This window comes from Passer domesticus, chromosome 14 (genome assembly GCF_036417665.1).
Source record: "Passer domesticus isolate bPasDom1 chromosome 14, bPasDom1.hap1, whole genome shotgun sequence".
NCBI lineage: Eukaryota > Metazoa > Chordata > Aves > Passeriformes > Passeridae > Passer > Passer domesticus.
The window spans coordinates 474,877-495,386 of NC_087487.1; the positions used below are offsets into that span (position 1 = coordinate 474,877).

General features: G+C 38.4%; 1 protein-coding gene across 9 annotated transcripts in view; it reads right to left on the reverse strand.

Moving 5' to 3' along the window:
- The window catches only part of CIB2 (calcium and integrin binding family member 2), a 41,021-nt gene that overhangs the window by 11,082 nt on the left and 9,429 nt on the right, over positions 1–20,510 (reverse strand). For 4 of the 9 annotated variants that reach the window (XM_064388904.1, XM_064388905.1, XM_064388906.1 and 1 more), the window contains exons 2-3: positions 14,888–14,922; positions 5,494–5,605 (exon numbers count right to left, since the gene is read on the reverse strand). In XM_064388904.1, coding sequence (XP_064244974.1) covers positions 5,494–5,583 — 90 coding nt within the window. In that variant the 5' untranslated portion in view covers positions 5,584–5,605; positions 14,888–14,922. Of the gene's footprint in view, positions 1–5,493; positions 5,606–7,982; positions 8,103–13,988; positions 14,123–14,887; positions 14,923–16,019; positions 16,045–20,510 lie in introns of those variants that run through there. The other 5 variants (XM_064388898.1, XM_064388901.1, XM_064388900.1 and 2 more) reach the window with 4 other exon arrangements.

Below are 20,510 nucleotides of genomic sequence, written 5' to 3' on the forward strand. Positions count from 1 at the left end.
GAATTAAGAAAGAATTAAATGAACCTAGGCATACTTCTTAAGTAACTCTTTGCCAAATGGATCTCTAAAACCAAAATGAAAAATAAAATCTTTCCTCATATTGATTTCTTTCCTTTAAGTTTCTCATATTATGTGTCTTCAGGCAGTATATCTGTGGCTTACACAATGGAAAGTATTAGCTTACCTTCACAGATACTTTTCACATCCTTTCTGTAATTTCATTACCTCTACTCTAAAGAGCACAGATTAGGGTTCCATCATATTTAAAGGAAGAGACATGGGGGAAGGGAGTAAAGCGGAAAATTATATTGTTTTTTCCTAGATTGCTTTCCAAAAGCACTAATTGTTGAAAAAATACTCCTTTTAAAACTAGAAACTTCCACTTGTCTTTAAAAGCTTTTTCTGTAGTCTCATGACAAAAATGAGAGGGGAGACAGAAACAATAAAGAATTACTACAACCGAAAAACAACTCTGCTGTTTTGCAGATTGATGTTGTTGCTGTAGTGGCTCGAGAGAATCCTAAATATGCAATCCATCTTTGTAAGGAACACTTCTTTTACTCAGATAATTGTGTTTCTGTGAATTTTAAAATCTCACACAGCATTTATTCCAACATTCAGACCTTTAACAGTTTACAATAAAACAGAATCATTAAGTTTTCTATCAAACTGTTTGAGGGTTTACTCCTGGCACTGCAGCTGAATCACCTATTACATTCTTCTGTCCATTAGTTTCCATCCCAGACTCTAGGAAAGTACTCAGGTGGCCTTTTGCCTTATCTGTTTTGTAGTTTGAAGAAGTAATTTCAAACATCCAATCCTATTCCCATGGGCTGACTGCATTTTGGAAATACGAGGTTGCAAGCGAATTTCAAAGATAGGTCAAGATAATTAAGTTGGAGATACTGGATAGTCATTACAAAATGCTGCTTAATTTTCATACCCACAGAAACACAATAATGACTTTCCCTTTTGTATTTGAACATAAGTCCCCACTGACTTCAGAGAATATATTTAAAAGCACAAAGCAGTCTATTTTGCAGACTATTGCAAGTCAGAATCTTTTGGATATTTTAATCGGGACTTTTTCAGCAATGGTAAAACTAGCCTTTCTCAAATTTCAGGTGTTATTCCAAAACAGAGGGGGAAAAAATTGCTATCAAACAAACATTAATATAAAAGTAGCTAAATTGTTCATTACCAAAGCTCCACAGGAAAGACTGCTGCTTCAGAAGGGAAGCATAATAAGTGCAACAGCAAATTGTCCCTGGAGCAGAAAAAAGCAAGTTTCTTTGCAGGGTTTTTTTCTTAATTTTCTTCTTCCTCAAAATTAATGCCTCGGGTTTTATGTGTCTATGATTATATTAATATCATCAAACTTCTCTGCAGTGCCTGCAGGGTACTGTTTAAGAAATTCCTGGAGAAACCAAGGCTAAGACAGAGCTAAACTGGTACATTTATGTCTTAATGGAAAAGACCATTTAGTTCTGTCAGAAAGCAGAAGCATATGAAATTCAACGACTCTTAACTGAAGTCACAACAACCAAAAAACCAAAGATTCAAGCTGTACTTTTAAGCTGTATATTTAAGCTAATACAGAATAGCTTAAATATTACAGAACATACCTGCAGCTCTTGGGAAGATAAGGCATTGTGACAAGAACTGATTCCTAACTGTGACAGGGAAGTGTACAAACAAAGCTGCAGGCCACCAGGGGGGCGCAGGCCTGGGGCTGGATGCATAGAAAACAGCCCTCGCCAATGACATTTAGAGCACACACAGCTGAGATGCTCAGATAAAGAGACTTCAGAGAAGCAAGGACAGTGGTCAGACTAAAGTTTTGCTCCTCTGAAGGGAGTGAAACATCCCATCATAACTAGGAACAACTAAGAGAATGCAGCAAGGATGTTGAGATGAGCTGGGGGCAAAAATCAGCCAGAGTAGGGCTGGGGCTTGAGAAGGTCACCCTGCTCCGGCATTATCCATTGCCCTTTCCATGGAAAGCCCAGGTGTCATTGCCCGATGCACAGAAAGCTCTGAACCTGAAGACTCACTGAAATCACTTCTAAAACCTCATCCTATTAACACTGTGGAAAGTATTTTTATTTTGAAGTAACTCGCTTGCATTCACTTTTAAACTTCCTACAAATAGGGTGCTAACATTGTTTCTGAAATGTGAGATGGAGTTGCTGTTCCCTGTGTGTCCTTGCTGGCTCCTGGCTGATTCCTGTGCCTGCTGCCCCTCCTGTTCAGTAGTGGATTTAAGAACTACCTATGTCCCCAGTGCAGCTTATGGCAAGGCCTGCAAGGATCAATGAAGTTCCTGTGTGAGCCAAAACGCAGGAAGCAACAGACTGTAAAGTGAGGGAAAGAAAAGTGGTTCCCTTCCAGCAGCCCTTTGCTGCTCAGCTCCAGAGAGAAGGATTGCTCTGCACTGCCCCCAGAGAGCCCACAATCTAGGAAAGAGACAGTCTGGGATGTGGGTATGGACACCCACCACTGCTGCCAACCACAGGGCTCTCTGACACCAGGTTACATTCCCACCTGCAGCTCTGTGGCAAAGACAGTGATAATGTGACCAAAATCAGTTTTAATTTGAAAAAATATCACTTTTGCTTTCTCCCTGGTCCCACACTGAGCAGTCCATATCATGGCTACAGTTTTGCTATATTAATTACTGCCATCTCACAGGTGTCCAGATGCCCTGAAGTTAATTTATTAGACTGGTGCCCGTGTAACCAAAATTGCGAAAATTAGAGAACAGAGACTGCAATTAAACTGACGGAGTAAAGTAGCTCTGTTACTTCAGTGTCATGGTAGATCTAATCAACTGAAAGTACCTTCTCCTTCTTTATTTATTTATTTCTTGTCCCAACTTTCAACTTTTCAGAATCAGGGTTTAGTGAATAATTCATTACCAATTAAAGAGAATGACCATCAGCATTTTTTTCCCCTTGAAACACAAAACACCTGGCTCAAAGCTTTAATGCACGAGGTAAAGATCTTTCTTTATATTACCAAAATCTAATTTAGAAAAGTGTATTATTGATTCTATCTGTTTGTCAGAACCTGCAGTAGCATTGAGCTCAACATTGCCAGTAACTAGAAATGTAATGTGTATATGAAAAAAGCCAGGTGCATTGAAATTAACACTAATTTTATTAGAATTCAATAGACATTTAGGTCATTTATTTCTATTTTAAGAAGTAAATGTTGTCTTTGTCTTCACCTTGATGAAAATTCACCAAAGAAAGAAAACACCATAATGATTTGTTAGGCAGTCTGGTCAAGTTGCAAAGGTTAAAGATTTTTTTCTTCGTGTATCAGCTGAAGTTAGTACCTAGGTCAATTCAAACATAAACTCTTGAGGAAAGACTCTCTCCCTCTCACCCCTGTCTGCACAGGTGCCCACAAGATGCTTCATGAGCAAGACGGAGCACAGTTTATAACAAAGATCCCAAGCATTTTAACATCTTTTAGTGTCAATGCCTTGAAAAAGTTATGGAATATCACCTAGTCTTCTCTTACTGGGATTTTACATGAAACAAGCTCAGTAGCTATTGAAAGCACTTTTCTCTGTGAGCTCCCAGAATTCCTGAAATCAAATGAGTGGTTTACAACCAATATTTCTAAGGTTTTTCCACAGGCTTATGAGACCTGAGAGAGAATTTGTATAAAATTCAACACTGAGTTTGTCCTATTACTTTCATAAAGTCAAGTTCCATTACCTGGAGACATCTTCTAAAGCAGGGTCAGAAAGCCTCACGGATTTGTGGTGCCAGTAGATAGATTATGATCCATATATGATTCTGATTCATACATGAAAGCCTCTTAGGAAGTCTATCATCACCATTAAGTTTGCTAAGCTAGCATGATATGATCCTCAAACCTGTATAAAATTTCTGATTTGTATGTCTGCTTCAGTACCAGGCCCTCCATCTTGAAAGTTCTCATAGAGTGAGCTGTTCCTTAAGTGCTCAATCCTCCATCACTGAAGCCAAAAAGACTCTGTGTGATCATAATTTCTCACTTCCTTTTCTAAGCTTAGCCTTGATTTGTCACAAAGCAACTCTCAGCTGTCTGGCAGTTAAAGTGTGAGGAGTCAAAGAACTGTGCCAAAGGATTCATGTTGTGCTATCAAGATCTCAGAGATGATAACATAAACCCTAAGGAATACTGATGCCATCAGAAAAAGCAGAAATATATTTTGCTGAAAAAGCCCACACTTACTGTGAAAAATAATTCTAAATTATTTCTCAGCTTCTTCAAAAACCCAAGCTGTCTACAGGCATCTGCTAAATCAGAGTCTGAAGAATCACTGAAGGATAAAAATTTTCCCAAGGTTTTCTATTGAATTAAATGCTTGCATGTGTTTAATATTTCCATTTATATGAAATGCTGGTTGAATACTTTTTAATACGCATACATTAACAAATCATGCTTCTCGCTCAATAAATTATATTATCCCACAATCAAACATACAGCAAGTGTGGTATTAAAGAGCTCTGTGAACTTCAACTTGAAATCTAATTCAAATGTTTTTCACTTCATGTTGGCATAGCATCTCTACAACTGAATGTCTAAAGCACGGCTTCTGCTTGTAAAATATCAGATATTTGAAAAAATGTAATACAAAAGAAGAATTTTTAGATCATTAAAATTAAGTGGAAACCCATCAATTACAAGGGTTTTATAGCATTGTTCTTAAAAAGCTTAATAATGCTTCATGCAACTATCAGATTGAACACATAATTATTTCCACATTATAGTAATTTATAGACATCAATTGACTAGCACACATTAAAAATAGACTGTGTGACAAAACACATCATAATTCAATTAACTGTTTAAAAATAAATGCTAAAACTCCACATATGTCCTGTTAAAACCATAAATTATTAAATTGTTGAACTGAGAATAAAAACAAATAGTGTCTCAATTTTTTTTTGCACTGATTGCATTATACCTACTGCTTCTCTCATTTGCAGTTACATGGACTGTTTCTCCACTTCCTACCATGTAATGTCTCCATGAAAATGAAAATTCCTGATAATTAAGAAAAATAATATTTATTGTGCTCAGGTAGCTGATAAAAAAGGGGAAAACCTTTACTTTTTATTAGCAATATTCTGCACACTGCTAGCAAATTTCCTACAGATTGAGATAGAAGCTTCAGATTTCTAACCGGCTCTTCACACAGAGATCTCTGTGGGTGCATGGCTTCTGCAGGGGATATACACAACAAGCAAAGATTGCTAAATTTATTTCCTATTTGTTTCCTTTAACATCTACCCTAACTATCTCTGCAAGAAAGACATTCACCTGAGTATTTTTCCAGTTTCTGTGGCTGGTTTTGCCCTTGAACAATAACAGGAAGGGGAAGAGCTTAGCATGCCACAGTACTTCTATCAATTTTGGAAAAAGGTCTGGCAAACGAGCTAGAGAAGTTAAGATACAGTTTGCAAGCAGACTGCAAGCAGTCAAAAGTGATACCTTCAGCTCAGGCATATTTATTATAAGCTGCATAGGTAGTTTAACATCTGGGTCCTTTGTATAGTCCATGGGCACAACGTTTGGTGCCATTTCATGGTATCGGCCGTGCAACCTGTAAACAAGCAGAAACAAACAGCCAATAACCAATTTTAAATAACCAATTCCATTCAGACAGTAATCAGGTACAAATTTGTCTTGCAGCTCTAAGCATTGGTTTCAGTGCACAAGTCTGAGCCCACCAAATTCCCATCTTTCTGAAAAAAAGAGGGCTTTGATGCAGCATCCAGCATAACTGCTACCAACAGCCACATGTTTCTCAAGGTCCGTAACTGAGCAGTTTCACACTGTGTGTATGCAACATTTGGGCACTGCCAAGTATGTGCACAGAAGGCCTGAGCCAAGGCATGTACTATGAAATGCAATTCTTATCATATGTGGAAGTTAACTCTTACACCTCATTCATAAAGTGCTTAGGACAGAAAGTGCCCCTTTGTCATGTCCTATGTACTAACACAGTGTATTCTGATCCCTCAGTAGGGCATGCATACTACTTGTATACATTATAAAGCCGTATCTTGTGACTTATTTTCCTTTTAACAAATATCCTGCCTGCTCACTAGGCATACTAACAATTACATACAGAGATTACCATGTTTTAACAGCAGAATATAAACAAAACAGTAATACAGGAAGAAACACCTCAGCAACCCCTTCATTTCCCCAGCTTTACCGGCAGCAGCTCCGCACCCAACTGAACTACTTCAGGTTCCTGTGTGTAAATAAACTCAAAAACTAGGATAAAATCATCTACAGGCATCTGTTTTCTCATGATTATTATGTGCCACAAAGAACATAATTGAACATAAAATGAAGCACGGAAACACATTTTTTCTGCATTGTAGGAAACTGATGTCCTCATGCTGCACAGCAATATTTTGTGCCATACCAGAAATTGGATATCCACTATCTCAGCACATTGCAGCTGCTTACCACAGCTCACCCTGACATTTCATAAATACTGTGTAATTCAAGAGGCAATAGCTATTTTCCTCTCTAGCAATTGATTTCTCCATTGTAAATAGCAGCTAAAAAGATGCCTCTCAATACAACAGAAAAAGCAACTTAAAAGCACTTAAGAAGAAAAACTTAAAAGAAAACAAAACTTTCAAGTCCAATGTCCATCTATGGGTTACCTACTTTTTTAAAAGCTAGAATACTGAAATGGTGTTCTAGTCTTCAAGAAAATGAAGCACACATTATTGGCAAAACTTGACCATTGTGGACAACATTCAGAAATTTAGGACCTGACAATCCCTATTTATTTTAACTGGCAAGATTTCCTTCTTTACTTTAATATTAGATTTGTCTCTTTATAACATGTAACATCAGTGCAAAGTAAACCTGTCACTCCTTGCTGACAGAATTCACTATCATGTCCACAGAAATTGCAATCTATTTATATTGAAATTCAGCCATACCCTTTGGCAGCTGAAATGAAAGAAGGATACAGCTCCAACTCTAGAATAGACTCTGACAGAGTTGTTAGGAAGGCAGGTGCTGGACACAGAAACATGCAGGTAACTAACTGCAGATTTGAGGGTAGCTCTCATATCCTGTTTTCCTCCCAACTAACTCTGCTGTTAATTCACCAAATCTGACAAAGATCAGTGGATGTCAGAGCTTTCTACCTGGGTGGATTTCACACTAAAGCATCCAAATGAGTCTGTAGGAAGTGGCTCTGATCTAACTCCTGCAAACTAAATTACACCAATAAAACACATCTTCCACATGCTTTTATCTGCAAGGATCCAGCAACTCTATTTGTAATAGCCTTATCAGATGGCATGATTAGCATTTAAGACCATGAAAAGGGCCATAAGATACCAAACATATAGTATGTTGCACTTAATCCATTATCCTTCAAAATAAAAAACAAAAAAATCCAACCAATTGAACAACCACAAAAGACAGTAACACCTTTTCCTTCTGTAAGATCTTGATGCTGGAAGGTTCTTCAAGGACACTATGTACTCTTTTATAATCAACTGGATTGCCAGTATCAGATACTGGATTTTGTAGAAAAAATAACAGACCTGCTTCACCTTTTAACAGGGTGCCAAGAAAACCACCTGTCATAAGGAACACAGTCCTTTTTGCTGGAGGTCCACCAAAACTCCCGTTTAGTTGAATACCTTACGTTGCATTGGGAGAGTACTTATTTTTTGGCAAGGAAACAATACATGTCTGATCAACTACTCTGTAACATGATGTAAAGGTCAGTAGACATCGGGGTTATTTACACCCATAATCCTCCTGCCTGTATGCAATACCTCACTACACCTTGTAGTGCCGTGCACTATGACAAATCAGTAATCACTTCCCAAATGCTGCTCTCATTACTGACTGCTCTCTCACATCTCTCAGTAACATTAATTCCTAACTACAAATAGAGAAGAAACAAAGCTCTAGTAAAGGCTCTGATATTTCACCTGTTTTGGAGAAGCAGAAGGTTCTTCAGGTGACCTGAACACATCACAGCAGTAGTGACCTAGAGGAAATGCTTTTTGTTCCTTTACTCAGCATGCCCTTCACAAAATGCTTGTCTGCAAACAACCTCAAACTTCTTTATCTGTCCTAGACACAGAAATATTTATGTCTTGTCAGGGAAGTAATGCAAGGTTTTGCAGTGCTGTCTGAACACACAGATTTGGAAAAGCTCCATTATAATACAAAGACCATCATGTGTATTCAGAAGCCCAAGACCAGCCTCACTGTTTTGTAGCAATAACTACTACAGCTGTATATCCTTTAAAAGATTCTTCTAGATGCATGCAAGAGCATTTTCCTATTCCTGGATGTGCTCTTTTTGCCACAGGATTCCTTATTAACTTTGCATGGAAGTAGAAAATGAAAAATTGGCAGTGTCTTCCTTGCCACAAATGACAGTGGGAGGGAATGTGGTGATAAATTTAATGGCAAATTTCATTAACTGATGATGCTTTGTCCCCACAGGTACTGGTATATGTTTATGCTTCATGTACAACATTCAAGGACTAAGGCTGTGATTCTGTATCATTTTAATCCAGTCTAAAGCCAGACTGCTGATATGCCCTTGCAGAAATTTAAAGCCCACAGCTACTCATGTCACTTGTATAAACACTAACATTTAAGAATGTGCAGTGAGGTTCAGGGAACTGATGTGTTTGAAAAAAAAGACGTTTTCACAGTTAGCTCCTTGAGGTTACTGAAGCAGTTGTGACAGCAGCGGAAGAAAATAGGGGTTTAATTTTTCTATTAAATTCATCAATAAAGGCAGAACAAGACTTAACCCTGTAGACAGTAGTAGATTTAAAATCAACTCAGCTGCCCATCAACCAGTGAAAACCAAAAGTTCAGAAAAAAGCCCACAACACATTTTTGTCCCCACAGCCTACTTTTGATTGATGATAACTTTCATTTTACTACTTTGGTTTTTTAACATGGCAAAAAAAGGTAGGTCAGAGTCTGTTCCCACTTCTCAAAGGTGAAGCATCATAGAGTCAGCAAGGATGATGCTGTGGGAATTTTCTGGATATAGTTTGGGATGTATCTTACAACACAGCCTCCTGCTCTACCTGAATAGATCTGAAAAAAGAGATTTCTAAGCTTACACACTGCAGCAACCATTTAAATTCACTACTGAGCTTTGGGAGGGAGTCAGACTGTACCCAAGGTCACCAGTGGGTGTGTTAAAACAGAGAACAGCTCTTCCTTGGCCTGGTGTACATTCATCTCCACGACTAAATGTAGTGACAACACATTACAGCTGGCTGAGCTGCCTTTTTAACAGGATCTCTGAACTGAAGGAGTGCTGAAAACAAAAGATAAAAGCTTGCAATGGTTCATTGATTAGAAATAAGTAGCATAAATAAGCTTTAAAGTGGCTTTAAAAATAAATACACATCTTCCCAGTTGTGGTCCCACAGCAACTGTCACTTGATTTATGCTGTAAGGGAAAAACATTTTTATTCAGCAATATATATCCTATTTATTCCTAAGTAAAAGGGATGCATTCAAAGACTTGTACATTATACTCAAGACCATCTCAAAGAGTAAATTCTAGATTGCTCAGCACTGTTATGAATTGTCAGGAAAAAAAAATAGCAAATGGGTTAAGTAGAACAGTGAAAGCAGGCAGTGAGTGCTGATGGACAGTGCCACCACAGGTTCACAGGAGCCATGGCATGAGCTGATTATACACTGGTTGTACAGGATGGAACAACCTGTGCCTGCAGCAAGACCAGAAGTGCACAGCTGCTGTTCAGTTGTACTTTTGGTTATTAACCACAATCAGAGGATAGGCTCCTGTCCAGATGCCAGACCTGAATGGAACAGCTGGAGAAGGACTTTGTGTAATACACAGAGAAGAATTCACCACTCCAGAGACCAGCAGGAGAATTGACAAGTCAACATAAAGCCCTGGAAACAAGTCAACATAAAGCCAGATTTAATCAATCAGCCCTTCCAAGCACCTGAGATGGATGGAAGTAAAAGAAGCAGCAGCATTGAAGAAGAGATTGCACAGAATGCAGGACAGAATGCACTGATGGGAACTGATTTACAGCCCTTGCTGCAGAGGCTGTAGCCCTGTACTGATGCAAATCAGTGAACTGCACATGCTCTCTTGTCTTGCAGTCCTTTAATGGACAGCTGGGAAACAGAACCAGACAGACCAAAACCTACAAGTCTGCCACACAGGGAGAAAAAGCTGCTATAGCTCAAAAAGAAGGACGCCCTCTTTAATCTGGGGCTGAGAAACTAAGGAAGGAGGGGCCTTTGGGGCAACTGATAAAGTACTTGGAGGGTCTCAGATTTATGCCATACTTGCACAAACTGTTTTTGCAATAATAAATGTTAAATGTTACACATGGTAATGGAGGCATAAATCCCTGTGCTGCACCAATTCCTCAGTGAATTATTGCTTCCAAGGATTGCAAGAGGTTGGAACAGTCTATTAGAGAAGGTGGTCTACCGTGTGAAGCTGAAACCAAAACGGCAGGAAACATGATACAAGGAAATTCAGTTAGAAACTGAAACCACAACTCACTGAATTGCCACAGTTTGACAAACAGATAAGGAACAAAGGACCTTGAGAAACACATAAGCAGAAAGTTGAAAGTTGAAGGAATTCTGTTAGTGATATGCCTTTTCCCTTTTATGCTTTCCAGTTGAAGTTCTTTTCCTTATATCAATAAAACACAATAACCGGGCACTGAAATCAGATTTATAAAAAGGCAGCATAATAAGATGAGAAAAAGTGTATAGATGAGTCTTCTGCTAGTTTTTAGTTAGCATGAAAAGTATTTATTCATCTTTGCAATGTAAAATGATGCAGCACAAATTAAAGAGAATGCTACAAAAATATCCTCCTAAATCATATACAGTAAAATTAAAGAGAAATTGTGAGAAAAGTTTTTGTCAGACAATTTATAATAACTAGTTATAATTTATGATAACTAGTTATAGTTATGAAAACTCTGACTTTCAATATACATACCTTACTGTTCCCAGGCCTACATGATGCAAAGTGAGTATAGATAAGAACACTTGATAATGTTTTTCCTTCCTTCAAGTGCCACTCAAATCCCTGCTCACAGGCATCTTTTCTGCTGGTGATTCCAAGAATCACAGAGTGACTGAGGTTGCGAGGAACTCCTGAGATGAACTGGTGCAACTTCCTGCCCAGAAAGGCCACCTGGAGCAGGCTGCCACATCCAGATGGCTTTTGAGTATCTCCAAGGCTGGAGATTCCAAAACCTGTCTGGGCAGCCTGTTCCAGTGCTTGGTCACTCTCACAGTGCTTCCCTATGTTCAGCCAGAACCTCCTGTGTTTCTGTCTGTACCCACTGCCCTTTTCCTGGCATGGGCCCCCTTTGCAGCCTCCAGATCTCAGCTCTCTCAGCCTTTCCTCATAGGAGGGAGTCCTCAGTCCCCCATCCATCTCAATGGCCCTTTGCCAGATGCTTGAGCAGCTATACTGGGGAGCCCAGAACTGGACACAGTACAGCAGCACTCTGGACTTCATACACATCAATGCTGACAGGGAATCTCTCCTCTCACAAGCCTTAGCAAAACAGGTACAATCTGACTTAAATATAATACAGGAAAGGTTTATGGTATGGAAATACAGAGTCTGCCTAAACCCCTTTTTTTTTCCTTTTTCATTCATAGAGGATATAGAAACTTTTTAAACAACAAGAATAGTAACATAATTATCAAGAAGATCAACAGTAGCTTCAGGATATATGTTCTTTGTTGTATAGTTTCTTGCTTAAAACTCAGGAAGATTCCCCAGGGTATAGAGCTCCCCTAATTTCATTCTTTTGGCTGATGTGTTTTCCTCCAAAGCTGGCAATAGGGCAATTCCCCTTTCTGCATACAAAACTTCAAACTCTCTAAAAGAAAAACAAGAGCTGTTTTGTAATCCTCCCTCCATTTGTGTAGCGACTTGCTCCACAGCAAGCTACCTCCCAAGCAGTTTGCTGCATTTGCTCCCTTATAAGGAAGCTTTCCAGACACTTGAAGCAACCACTGCTTAATTCTCTGGCAGATTTCAGATTTAAAATCCAACATTCAGCTGGATTGGCTAGAAGGGCTCCTGTCACCTCACCTTTCACCCATCAAGAACAAGCCACGAAACAGGTGGAGAAGAGAAGACAACAGAAGAGCTATTTTTCTTCTACCAAAAGGTTCAAAGGTTTGCTGACATCCCAAACAGTGCCCAGCTTGGTCATTTAGTGCCATACTCCCCTGGCAGTTGTCTAACTACGTTAAGTTACTCTCAAGTAATACAACTTGAATTGACAACTTTTGTGCTTTTTGGCTAGGACAGACTTCCAAAAACACATGCATTTGAGTGCTTGTTTGGGTGCCAAACTGTACAAGTCTACAGGGAGAAGCAGAAACAGATGGGCTGATGAACAGTTAAGCATTATTGCTAGAGTAAAAGCTTGTCTGCCAGAAAATCGGATTTGTAAAACTGAGTAAGAGAAATAATGCCTTATGAGAGACAACTCAACCATTTGTTCCCATTTACAATCACAAGAGAGGAAAGCTATATAAACAGATTCATTGCTATAACTAAAGTGGTTTTTTCAACTTTTCTTCATGTAATTTTTTTTCTTTTTATTCCTGTTTCTCTCTACAGGATGTTTTCCAGGATAACAAATCTTTTTCAATTGGTGATGCCCAACACTGGACAGTCTATTCCTACTGAGGTCGTAGTACTGCTGAATGGAATTATCCCATTTTATAAACACTGCTGAGGCTAATGCATTTTAGAAATGCATTTCTCTTTTTTTGCAAGAGCATTGTGGGGGTGGTGTTGTTAAAATTATGCTTACTTTTCTCAGATCATTAACTCCCCAGCCCATTTTTTTATACACTCCATTCTACACTTGCAATTTTTTTCTCAGTTCTTAGGACTTGAGTGTGGTGAATTTTCTTTTGTTCACTTTGACTCTAGTAATTTGTCTAACATACTGAGTACACTTGAAAAAGCGAATCTCGATCTTCATAGCATCTGCAACTCACTACACCTCAATGTTTCTTACCATTCTCACCAATTTTCTATGTTCAGGAGTATTTGACCAAGAGTTCAGTGCACTTACACGAGTAGAAAAGGACTAACACAAACTGGAATAAGTAGAGTCTTTATCAAAATAAAGACGTTGCAGTTGCTTCTTTTCTCTGACTTACAAAAGCAGATACTCACAGGAAGATTTTCTTTTAACAAATCTGAAGTGGCTGCCTCTGAGCATGTATTAAGTTCTAGGCACTTACAGACTGATTGTCTACCAATGTGTTCTGGCATCTCTCCATGCAGAAAAGTTGTGTCCTGAAGCTACACACATTGGTCTAAATTTCCTTAAGAAAGGAAATTCTCCTTAAGAAAATGGGGCATGTTTTCAAAGTCCTAACACCACCAAAGCAACCAGTAACAGCTCTAAAAATTTGTCAGGTGTCCTATTAATATTTTAGATAATGTTTTGAGTCAGTGATAACATAAATATGTCTACAATAACCAATATTCTTTAATATGTTCTTGCCCTGTGCCCATGACTGAATGCTCATAGCTGTGATCAGCACTTCCAAAAATTAACCATCTTTAACCAAGACTTAGGAGTGTATTTTGGGTTTTTTGTGATAAACAGCTATCAAACACCAATAGTGAGCTATGGTTCTCTTTCACCAGGTACACTTACCTCTGCTGCAGTCTTACTTTATATTTTTTTCTAGATCCATTTTCAGCATTTTGTGTTAAACTGTTCTTCACCTTAAATTAATAAGTTATACTATTTTCTAATAATTTGCACATTATCCACACTCAGATTACAAATCAAAAAATATGTCTTCAACCCCTCTGACCACAGCCTGTATTTACGTTGACTTGAGTTGCTGTTGACACCAAAGCCTTGCATTCTAAAGTCAGGGTCTAAGTCAATCTAACACCTTACTGGTAGGGAAATGCTCTTCTCATTTTCAGTTGCATTTGCTCACTGTGGCTCTCATGCCAGCTTTGGCACTCATCTGATCCTTCAGAGAGCTGATTCAGCTTATTAAACCAGCAGAAAATAGATTTACTGTTGTTTGGGGTTTTGATGGGCTGCTTTCCCTGTAGGGACAGATAAAAACACTTAGCCTGTTTCACCTAATTGCAGTCTCATGCTGGTTTACATCAGTTTATAGCAATCTAAATTGAAGCTGCCATATTCATTCCTTCATCCCCACCTACACAACAGTCATTAACAGCTATGCAAATGGATGGTGAGACAGGGCTTTTTTTTTTCTTTTTGTAAGGATGCTCCTTGTTGGATCATCTCACTGAAGTCGGCAGCTGCACAAGAAATTCAGTTCAGCCTGAAGAGGACTCAACCTGCATTTCCTCCACATCAGCCCTGTGAGCATCCTGCAGGGTAAATAAGTGCCCAGCAGTACCTGGTTGCTCCTTCACAGAAACAGGGAGGTGCTAAATCAGTACGTGCTAATTAACCAGGGAGTCATAACCCATTTTATTCCTGCTTACTAAAACTTCACCTCAGACATGTAGAAACACCTCTGGATTCTACACTGACTGGATGATGTGCCCTCACTGGTATCACTGAGCAGAAAAGCAGCAAATCCCTTTCATACAAATCACTGGCTCAACTCTAAAATAGTCTATGATACTCACTTTAAGCTAATCACCACCTTATGACAATTATACATTATATATCTTAAATCCAATCCTACTCTATTCTATACAATTAGTTCCTGCAGAATAACAGGCATTATCTGGTTTCCTCACAAGTCAGATAAAAAGATTTAGCCCCTTCCACATGGAACACGAAGGAGAAATTTAAAAGAATTTACTTACCGAAGGATTTCCTTCCGAGTGAAGAACGTGCAATCCTGTTAAAGAAACAAATTGTATCATTGTACTACAGAAATATTGAAAACAACTGCAAAGAGTTATTTCCTTTCCTTTTGGAAGGAAACTCGGATCTGACAGAAAAACATTAAAGATGCCGTTTGGGTGCCATCTACATTTGACTCAGAAAGCAATATACACTATAAAATAACTGGAATATTTCAATATGGGCCTATCAGTAAAAAGAAAGATCTTGATATTGTGATAGTTCAGGAGGAAAAAACAGGTTGCTGAGATATATCTACAATGTAGAATGACCACACCAGAAACAAAATTAAATCCAAAACAGAAGGTATACACCAAACATATTAATTAAAAGAACATGGAAAACTACAAACAACAATCTGTTGTTGATGACAAAAACTGTCATCTTACTTTAAGTATCCCCCTGCTGGAGACAACTGGTTTAGTAATAAAATTACGTAGTTATTTATTAGTTATTAACTCTTTTTGCTAACAAACAGTTTGCACTGTGGTCACTTTGCTGAAGGCTGCAAACTCCTGTATTTTAGGAGCATGGATAAATGGATAGCCCCTGCCCTGAACAGGAGCAAACCATTCAACTCTCCCTGTGCTATCACAGAACTAGAAATAACTAAAATGCAAAGTAGAGCTTGCTGAACTTTCAAGAAGAGATACAAGCATTCATTTGCATTATAAATGGCTCTGTGATGTGACTAAATTTACATTGGTTTATTTCACTTCATGAACACCTCTGCTACACTAGAATTCAAACACTTCACCAAAGAACCAGAATATGAGCAGTGGCAGAGTTTGCATTTCATACATTTCTACTTCAGTCACAAAAAAAAGATATAATTTCAGGTGCTGTGAGGAAAAAATAATCAGTCCCATCCCATTCAAAAACAATCTCCTGATCTCCACTCTTACTTAGTATGCATTTAATGGAAATTCTGCCTTGTGTCTAAGACTAGGAACACTAGTGGAAATATTTGATAACAGTTGAGAACATCATTCATCAATTCATAGAATACGTAACTTGATCTTAGAGCCAACTCCTGAGGTTGTATATATAGGGGACAACCACCAACACAGAAAATTCTTTCTGATTACCCACCTCCCTCACAGGCCAATGTGATGTAGCAGGGCATTTGCCTAACCATTCAGCTCTTTGTCGCTTTCCCCCTTTAATGGAAAGATATTTAGAAAATATCATCTTTGAAAATCAGCTTGTGACAAGATAACAGTATCAGACTTGGTAAGTCGTACTTGAAGGGTACATACAAGTATTTTGTCTCTACAAGTCCTGCTCTTCAGTCAACCAGTGAAAAAGTATTTCTTTCTCAAGCTGAGACTCACTGGTGCTAGATGCCCGCTTCTTCCAAGGAGGGGAAGAGCAAAGGATCCCTTGCTGGCAAAAGCAAACAGCCTGTCTCGGGTGTCCAGGAAGGCGATCAGTCCCGCAGGTATCAATTATTGAGCTGCCCTGCTGTCCTCCACACAAAGTGCCTGGAGCAGCAGCTCTTCCTTCAGTGGATTGTGCCGTTACAAGGCCCAGGAGGAAGCGCTTTGGGAGCTGCTGACACTGATGTCACATTGTCTGCAACCGCACAAAGTGACACTGGAGCCAGCTGGTCAAGTCTTCCTTAATTCCACACAATCAACACAGTCAAACTGTCACTTAAGGACACTTCATTTACTAAGAAAGGGCAGGTGTAATCTCACAAATAATTGTAATGCCCTCAGCAGCAATCATCTCCAATTATACAGGCTGAGGAAAACAGCAGCCACTTAACTAGAAAGCTGACAGGAAAGCGATGGAGACAAAGATTAAAAGGAAAAGTTACCCTTTACCTTGCAGAAGTCCTGCAAAAATGCTATTGGAAGACAAATTAGGTCAGATAATGAACCATTTTTGCTGACAGTCCGCACATTTTTTATAATTTATTCTGAGTTGCATCATGACCTTGAAAATAAACACTACTGCCCACCTGGTTTTTGATCGTCAAGTTTTTTACTAATGTAACCGAAACCCCACTAATACTGAAAACCTCTATAGCAGAAGCAGTTGCAACTATCTACCTGACCACTGTTACTGACAGCTCTATTTCAATTACACCTGCCAATTGCATGGAATTGTCTGGGATGAAGGGTGCCAAAAAAATTCAAGAATGGGCTCACTCTTAAGAGACATCTTCAAGCTACTCAGGATCAAAGCACCAAAAACTCACTGTGACCTGGCCTATACTCTTGATCCAGCCAGCTATGAAACAATTTACCATAAAAAAGCCTGTCTGGTGTCAAATGGCAAGTGCAAAACCGCAGCTCTATGTGACCTCTGACAGGGAAGTCCAGCCATCGCTCTTGCTTCTCCTACCCTTTTATTTCTGCCTGTTCCTCTATGCAGACTTCACCTTGATGAGCAGAATAACTGCATCAGAGAACTCTGAAGGAAGGAACTAATGTGTTTGTAAATGAACCTAGCAATAATGGACACATTTTCAGCTTGGATAATTTCCTTTTATTGACTTAGAATATAGCATTGGCAGTGCTGGTACAAGAGACGAAGGTGAAACAAATATCTGTTGATGGCAGGAAAGGGGTGCAGGACTGAGTTAATTTTCCTTTTTTTTTTTTTGAAATCACAGCCCTCAGTTGGATTAAAATCATGATAGAAAAAAAGGTCTAAATAACATAATTACATTTTATAATTGCTGGAATTTAATTCCAATTTAATTGAAGACTTTTGGCCAAAGAAACATGGAAGTGAATCATCCCATTTTCTTCTGGCTACTCCAATCATACAGAAAAATTCATAATGAAGGACAATAAATAATAAATTAACATGTTAAATTCACTCTCTCATAAGGAAAGGTGAAGTGGCCTCTGGAAAGCATTTGTCATTTATGCACATGATAACTTTGATTTTCCTGCAAGCCAGAGATATCATGGAACACATTTGCTATTTTGTGGATAGTATTTGAGTTTACTAAGAACACAAAAAGCAACCTCTCTGTTCTGTCTGGACACTAAAATGTCTGGGAGTCCTGCTAGAAAAGCAGAAACTGAATATAAAACAAATAAACATTACTAGATTTTTCATAATTCTTATCAGTTCAATATTACTGGCAAGAATTGATCCTGGGAATTATTGCCTTTATTTCTAGTGCTATACAATGGCCTGAAAGACTTATGCTAACAGCAGGCCCTCAAGAGCTTTAGCTTCTTGAGAACAGAGGCTTTGCCTTGGCAGGTCACCTATTCCAGCCCCTGAGAACAAATATGCACCTTTTCCAAGATCAACTCTCCCACTCAGTCTGTCCTCGTCTCCTTAATAATCAAGTAAATTACAAGTCGAACATGGGACCACTGGTGGTTGTTTGGAGGCAAGATATCACTGGAACAAATCTGCAATTATCTACTTAACATCTTGTAACAAAGTGAATACAACCAAGCAAACAGAAAATAAATTTCCCATTGATTTCCAAGAGATCATGACCTTGTATAATAGGACTTGATTCTCAAATTTAGCATTTAGATGGCTTAACTGCCTCTTAAAATACTTTGAAAAGAGAAGAGGCAGACAGCTGGTGTATTTAGGTTCCACAGGTAGCTTGGCTCGTGGCTGGTAATTGGACTTTCTGCAAGTCACTCAGCATTGCTTGTAAAGTGCAGTTAACAGTCTCTGCTCTTAAAACTTAATTTTTATAGCAGAGCAGCATGCACACGCTGTTAGTTTTATTCTGTTATTTCCTATGTCAGGTGAATGCAGATTTAGGACAGAACAGACTGAAATACAGTGGTCCACCACCTTGTCCAGTCATCTGCAGGACTTGACTGCAAACTCCTTGGTTGGCTCTGCTTTGTATTGAGTTCTACATTGATTTGAACAAAGCAAAAAAGGACAGAGAGATGGTCTGCCAATGCTGCTACTTAACTGTCTGTAGAGTGTCCATCCAGCACACCAGTTGGTGTGGCTCCATTCAGCCCACGTGCCAGGTGCTCTGGGGATGGATTGCCAGTTCCAGAGAGCAGCACACAGCTCATGAATGGCAGCAGAGTCCAGTGAATGGGAGGTTACCAATCACCACTCCCAGAAACAAGTACTGTGCATAAAGCACAGCTCTGAAACAAAGCTAATTTCGTGGAGGTATGCAAAACATTCCTCTACAGAACAAAAACTGGAGGAATTAACAACAGAATGAAAGAATAGAAACACTCAAATATGCTGTGAAACAGTATTTTTGAAAGCCATTAAATGCATATTTCTCTTCTAAGACAATACATATATATTCTGTTTTGTATATGTATAGTTTCATAAGGTCAGGTTTACTTTGATCCTGCAACAGCTTAATTGGAAACTTTTATAAATACAAAATTAATATTAATCAGTCTTATAAAATCACTGCAAATAAAAAAAACCCCAACAAACAAACAAAAAAACCAACCAGCCTCAAAGATAATGCAGATACTGGAAACCATAGAAACCATATAGCTATCAGAGAGCAGCTCTTAAAAAATGCTAGTTATTGGATGCTGCAGCACCTTAAAAGGTAATATTTAAAGAAAATTACTTCAGAGGTTTCATTTTTAAAATCACAAATGACGTTTTGTACTGTGCCAAAGTACAAAATGTGTGTAAAAGCATTTAATCAAAACACCATCAAAATATCATCCTGTGAAGCAACCAAGAATCTGGTCCAGACAGAAGCAAATTAACTCTTATATAAGATCTATTATTAACTCTGTTCCAGTAATGTTTTACAAATGCAATACTTCTGTTCTACATTTCACATGACTAAGACTGGCATAGAGTTGTGCAAGACTGAGCCTGCAAGATATTTATGTATTTTCATCACTGTTAGTGTATAAAGAGTTAACAGACTCAATGAGTTAAAAATGCTGTTTACATCAGAACACCAATGAAAATTTTACCACACAGCTCATCCTTACTTGTCATCATACATACCTCACAATTACACCCAAACCAACCAAAACACCAAGTTTCAGAAGGAAAAAAATCTGCATCTGTAAGAACCTGTTTACCTATTCATATGGCAACAGGGGAGTAAAAACAAATCAGACATTAGCAAGGACTGAAAAAAAGCAAACTGCCAACAAAAGTAATTTTGTTCAATCTACAGATACACCAAATGGTAACATGAAACAAGAACCCGACCAAAGGATATTTTCACAAAAAACTTGCTCCATTATTATACTACTTTTACTTGCACAATAACAGCAATACTGTATTAAATGAAAAATACTTTTTACAGAATATCCCAGGGAACCAATGAATACACTTGTATTTTTGCAAAGGGTTAATTTTCCAAGACCCTAGGTGAAGTCTGTATGGCTTTTAAAAAGACAGCTTGATGAACCTGTTTTACTTTAGAAATGGTGTTTCTTGACAGATCAAAACATAATTAGTTTAATCTGGTTTTGCATAATTCTCATGAAATATAGTTTAATTGCACTTTGACTTCAATTTTGATAAAAGCAAAAAAGTGAGCTCTGTAATAGAGAAAATCCTGTGTGAAAGAAGAAAGTCATTACTTCATCATACTATATTGTATTGCAATATTGCCTATAAGACTGCCAGGGTAAA